The sequence below is a fragment of the Pygoscelis adeliae genome, unplaced genomic scaffold, assembly GCF_000699105.1.
Source record: "Pygoscelis adeliae isolate BGI_AS28 unplaced genomic scaffold, ASM69910v1 Scaffold121, whole genome shotgun sequence".
Classification (NCBI taxonomy): domain Eukaryota; kingdom Metazoa; phylum Chordata; class Aves; order Sphenisciformes; family Spheniscidae; genus Pygoscelis; species Pygoscelis adeliae.
This window is the reverse complement of record NW_008824359.1, coordinates 4,274,779-4,280,830: the sequence shown is the minus strand read 5'-3', so window position 1 is coordinate 4,280,830 and position 6,052 is coordinate 4,274,779. Positions and strand designations below refer to the sequence as shown.

Sequence of the window (6,052 nt, the reverse complement as noted above, 5' to 3'; positions counted from 1 at the left end):
AAGAAATGTGATTGCCTTTTTCTTTTTACTTCAGCTGATTATACTTGAACCTCTGCTTTCATTTCACACCACAAGTTTATAACAACCATGGCTGCAAAGAAGTACTTGCAAATATGAAATCTAATAGTTCAAAACGAGAAAGCAAATTTTAAACATCTGGTATTTATTAATTTTTTTTTTTAATTTCAGGATGTTACGGTGGTTTCATTTTTAGCTAGTTTTTGCAAGTAGTGAGCTGCGCGATCCTTCAGTATTGAACACTTGAGGCTGACTATATTGCAGTAGCAGGTGATATCATCACTGAATGAAAATGGGAAACTGGGTTTTATGTCAGTTAGTATTAGCTGCCTAGAAATTAAGCATCTAATCTAAATTAATCATTTTGGCTCTCTCTATCAGACAGACATAGAGAAAGAAAGGCATGTCCAGGGGGTAAACCTTCATAGCTGTCTTTGGTAAGTTTTTTAGGATGGAAAAAGTTGCCTGCCAAGCATGCCTGTGTCTCTCTTGAACGTTGAGGGACACCAGCCTGGTATTCAAAAATCTCACCTAACTTTAGGCACGCAAATAGTTAGTTTCCTAGTCCCAGCGCCTGGCACAGGGCTTTCCGCATTATCTGAAACCAAGAATAACACGTAGCCAGACTGCAAAAGCAAAACAGCAGAGGTGCTGGGTCCAAACAGGATGATCACAGCACAGAGATCATGCGTGGATCGGATCCACAACTTAGCAACATTACTGGTACAAAGCCGATCCTTCACCAGCTAAATGCTCCTGACGTTATAAAACGTGACAGGAAAGGGGCAAACTTAATGCAGAAGTTTCTCCTCGCCTTTCCCCTTGCAGGCAGCCACCCTAAGCACGGACCCACGAGCAGGCACGCCGCCACAGCCATTACCTTGCTTCTAGCTTGCTCTATAAACTCCAGAGGAGCTTTCCCGAACTGAAACGCAGCTCCAAACCAAGGGATCCAGCTCCTGATGCAAGGAGGGGAGCTCGGGTTTCTCAGCTGAAACAAAACCGCCTTGACAATAAGAAGTCCCAGGATTGCTGCCAAGAGGAGAGCAAGAGCCATTTTGCCTCTTCGCTGCCTGCCGCAGCAGCTGCTCCGCCTGCCGCAGCACCCGGCACGGCCGCGCTGGCCGGGATTACCCGAGTCAATGAATAAAGCCTCTTTTATCAGTCTTGCCAGCTGATCACTGCCATGGAGACAAGATGTCAAAGCACCAAGCAGCCCAGGGGCCAAGCCCTTGTTTTGGAAAAGGCAGAGCCAATTCTCCTCCACTCTGGGATGAGGACCAACTCCACTGCTTGCAAAACTTAGATGTTGCTGTGATAAAGCCTTGAACTTCACACCAGTTGCTGGAAGGCTACCCAAGCAGACAGGGACACAGGCAGGGACACTGTGGCAAAGCAGTGCGTCGCTTTCTTCAGTTAAAAAAGTTATTTTTTGACAATATCAAGATTACAAAGCGGAGAGGCTGTGATTGCAGACGTTTAGCTTTCAGCAAGGCTGATGGCAAGAACCTTCTGCAGGCATCACCTGAAGCAGTAAGCCTTATGAAAGGTATCTCTCACCTGCCTGAGATCATCTCATTAAAGGCTAGTTGTGTGTCCAGTGTACACGGAGCAGAGAAGGGCTTCGGAGTTGAACTGACAATTCAAAGCCTGCTGGTGGCCCCTACAATATCACCGCAGTGTCAGAAGACAAGATTTCCGAGAGGTCAGAATTGGTTTCTTTGCGTGTGTGGAAGTGGCACACCAAAATTACATACAGAATTCACTAATTATAAAAAAACCTGGGAAGTGCTCTCACAGCCTACCCCCGCACACCCTCAGCAAGTTTGAAGACCACACAAAACCAGGAGAAGTAGCTGATAGACCAGATGAGTGTGCTGCCGTTCAGAGGAAGCTCAACAGGCTGGAGAAATGGGCGAACAGGGACTTACCGTAGAATCATAGAATCCCGGGTTGGAAGGGACCTCAAGGATCATCTGGTCCAACCTTTCTTGGCAAAAAAAGTGACTTCATAAAGTTCAGCAAAGGGAAATGCCAAGTCCTGCCCCTGGTTAGGAACAACCCCATGTGGCTGGGGGCCACCTGGGTGGAAAGGAGCTTTCCAGATCTGGGTGTCCTGGTGGACACCATGTTGAACACGAGTCAGAAATGTGCCCTTGCACTCAACAGCACCCTGGGCTGCATCAGGAAGAGCGCTGCCAGCAGGACAAGGGAGGTCATCCTCCCCCCTCTGCTCAGTGCTGGAGACATATCCGGAGTGCTGGGTCCAGTTCTAAGCTCCCCAGTGCAAGAGAGACATGGACAGGCTGGAGTGAGCCCAGTGAAGTGCCAAGAAGTTCATAAAGGGGCTGGAGCATCTGTCATTTGAGGAGAGGCTGAGAGAGCTGGGACTGTTTGGCCTGGAGAAGAGAAGGCTCGGGGGGATCTTATCAGTGTGTATGAACACCTGAAGGCAGGGTGCAAAGAGGATGGAACCAGGCTCTTTTCAGTGCTGCCCAGAGAGAGGCAACGGGCACAAACAAATACAGAAAATTCCACGTAAACTTATTTTTTTTTATCGTGATGGTGGTCAGACACTGGAACAGGGTGCCCAGAGAGGCTGGGGAGTCCTGGGAGACATTCAAAACCCAGCTGGACACAGTCCTGAGAGCCTGCTCTAGGTGACACTGCTTTGAGCAGGGTGTTGGACTACCCAGTCTCCAGGTCCCTTCCAACCTCAACTGTTTTTTTTTTTGTGATTTTGTCTTCTTTTGCTCTGGCTCTTTGTCCAAATCTCTTCTTCTGCTCAGTCCCAGGACCCGATCCTCAGGCCCAGACTCCTCAGTTGAACAAGCCCTGCTCAGCCTTTCTAGCCCTTCATCTGTTTGTTTCATAGACAAACATCCAGCTGTACATCACATCTTACACCTCTCCCTTTACTCAAATACTACCTTCACACATGCATTTCCTTTTTAATCAGTCTCAGCCTTTCTGGCTCTGCCCCCAAAACCGTTTCCCCACGTCCTTCCTCCGAACCTACTTAGTTCTGTCTCATTCTCTTTGTATCTGTGCTCCCAAATCTCACCAGAATAAAACCACACTGGTGTCTGAGTAAGAGATAGACCTGGACTGTGCTTAAACCTGTCCTCATGTATATTATTATAATATTTCAATAGTTACTAACCCAGAGGCCTTATCCACTTACCAGCTTTATGTATTTTACTAGGAGAAGGATATAGTTCATTGCTACTATATGCTGTACCATGGGAACACCGCACCATTTACATAGTGCACGATTCGTACACCATTTTGTATGAACATGGTTATTCCATTAAAAGTGCTTTGTACAAATACAGTTTAACTCCTTTCGTATACATGAATAGGTGCACAGACAGGAACCTTTGTACCTGTGCAGACAGGCAGTACAGTCAAAGTAGCACAACAGAAATACACCTGATAGTAGGAGGTTAAGAGCTGTGAAAAACAGATCTGTGGCCTTCATTAAACAGTCATGCTGAAATACATTGGGATGTTACTACGTTGGTCATAGGTGCAGAAGAACAAGCCCAAATATGTCAACTATTACAAGTAGGATGTGGATCTCCATTTCACAAACTGTCCGGAAGAAACAGATAAATCACTTTTAACTCTGATATTACTACACTTCTATGTTTAGCTATCATAGCTCTTTGTATGTTTATTTCCTGGTTTTATTTTACTCATTAAATTCTTTCTTTTCCTACAAAGGGGTAAAGTGATAAGAGAGCTAAAGGCCTTGTAATATTGGAGTATATTTTCATTATACGCACAGCCTGAGTGATGAGTTTAAAGTGATCTATGTATACAGGTAAGAGAAGCCGTCAACCCTCTGTGAAGGCATTCATTAAAGGCTTCTGTGTTTGTTTTGGACTTTTTTTTTTTGTTCAGCTTCTGCTTCTGGGGCACGATTTGGTGAAGGACACAAGATGCTACTGAAAGGCACTACTGTGAGGAGGATGCAACCAGTACGATGGTGCGATAGTCACTAACAAGCTTTCCTCAGACTAGGTCCTAGTCCTGGGCAGATAATAGTTAATGGTCTTCCCAATGTCAGGTAACACAGTCACCACTGATGGAAGCAGGGGAGAGGGCCAGGGCAGTTTGGCTGCCTTTCTCCGGCAGCACACAGCCCTCCCAGACCCTGCTGCTGTGTTTCCATCGCATCTGAAGTCCACGCTCCCTCCCTGCATATGCAGCCTTTGATCAAACTGTCATCGGCTTTGGGCAGAAACCAGAAAATTCTGTCTCTGAAATAAATAAATAGGAAGGGTCCTCTCTGCTGGAGCTGTCTCCCTCAGGATTTGGGGATATATAAACTACAGCTGTTTGATGGACCTCCGTGAGCACTGGCCCTTCGCTGCTCCACGAATCACAGAGCTGTCCACGCAAGCGTCCATCTCTAGGTCAGGCTCATTTCAAAGATCCTGTGGGAAGAGAAAATTCTTCCTCACCACCATCCCCAAATCAGTCTGGTTTAAAAAAGAACTTATTTCCCCAGACTAAAAACGACCATGGAGAGCTGCTCTCTCCATAGGATGCCGCAGTGTTACGGGGTTTATTTTAAGGAGGGATCGAGCTGTTGTTTTCCACCCCCTAAAGCATGGTTATAGAGAAGACAGAGTAAGACTGTCCCCAGAGGTGTACCTCTACGGGATGAGAAGCAACGGACATAAGATGCAGCGTGGGAAATTCTGACTGAATGTAAGGTAAAAATGTTCACAAAGTGGTTAAGCACCAGGGCAGGCTGTGGTTGTGAAATCCCCATCCTCTGAGCTGTTCAGAAGGTGACCAAACAAGACCCTGGGCAACCTGCTGTAACTCTGAAGCTATCCCTGCTCTGAGCAGAGGATTCTACAAGATGACCTCTAGAGGTCCTCTCCAACCTAAATTACAAATCGATGATATACAGGCTGATATATAGTGGCACAAGCTGACCCAAGCCCAGAGAATAGCTATGGAGGGACGCACAAAAGTGCCAACAGCAGATTGCATAAACTGTCTAGAATAAGGCTCCGAACCACTCGTACCCTCAGTGCAGCCAGGCATGTTTGCATTAAATTGCAATATGCCTTCTTCCCATTTTAATCAGGGTTTTGTCAGTAGTTTATCATTGCATCAATTCTAATGAATTCTAACTCAAAGACGGATCCAATTTAATACTGATTACTGGTGACCGACGACATGAATTAATCTGATTTTAGCTGAATATTTCACCTGCAATGCTCCCTTCATTTGTCTGAATCGTTGTGACCGGGACCGCGCACCAAAATGTTAGGCAGTCAGACAGGGGTGTGGGGAGGTGTTCTGGGATAAGTTTCTGTGACCTAAAAAATCCTCAAATCCTCAGCATGAGGATTAGTGATTAACGGCTAATGATTAACTTAGTGATTCAGCTGAGCCTTAATGATAAATAAAAAGCTTCTCTTGAACAGCACATGCCTTACCCTTTTTTTTTTCATGATGAGAACCTAAATACACCTACATTAATTTAAGAGAAATTAGGACTGGCACACAATTAACAGGGCTTCAGCATTCAGCCAGGAAAAGCTTTAAACTGTCTCCCCAGGTTTGCGTGCCCCTTGCTCAAACTGCACCGCTCTGTGCCTAATCCCCAGGAGACGTGAATTGCTACAAGCGTTCCAGCACTCCAGCTCGGCATGTAGCTGTTGCTAATGCAGCTTTTGTTAAACCAGGTCTGGATCAACTCATCCATCTCGGATGCCTGTGCAGCTGTTTGACACGGGGACGCAGTCTGGGGCTCCCGAGGCACAGCTGGCAATGACAGCACCCCATAAAGCCAACAGACCCCACATGTGTTCCCATAATCTTGAGGTCTCATTAATGATGCATTTTTTTCATGTAGATAATGGACAAAATTGTGCGACTGTACCTGCACTGCCGGTTTCCTGGCAGAGGGTAGCGTTGGTGACAGACTACATTTCCCAGGAGCCTGTTGCGCAGGAGTCTCGTGTGTCACTGCACAAGGACCCTGCAGCTCTGCAGGAGGCACTTGGGC

The 6,052-nt window shown here is 46.3% G+C and overlaps 1 protein-coding gene across 1 annotated transcript in view; it reads right to left on the bottom strand.

Moving 5' to 3' along the window:
* LOC103913205 (24-hydroxycholesterol 7-alpha-hydroxylase) overlaps positions 1–1,075 on the bottom strand; it is a 26,335-nt gene extending 25,260 nt beyond the window's left edge. Inside the window, exon 1 of the mRNA XM_009319673.1 lies at positions 899–1,075. Coding sequence (XP_009317948.1) covers positions 899–1,075 — 177 coding nt within the window. The remainder of the gene's footprint in view (positions 1–898) is intronic.
* Between the last annotated feature and the right edge of the window lie 4,977 nt (positions 1,076–6,052).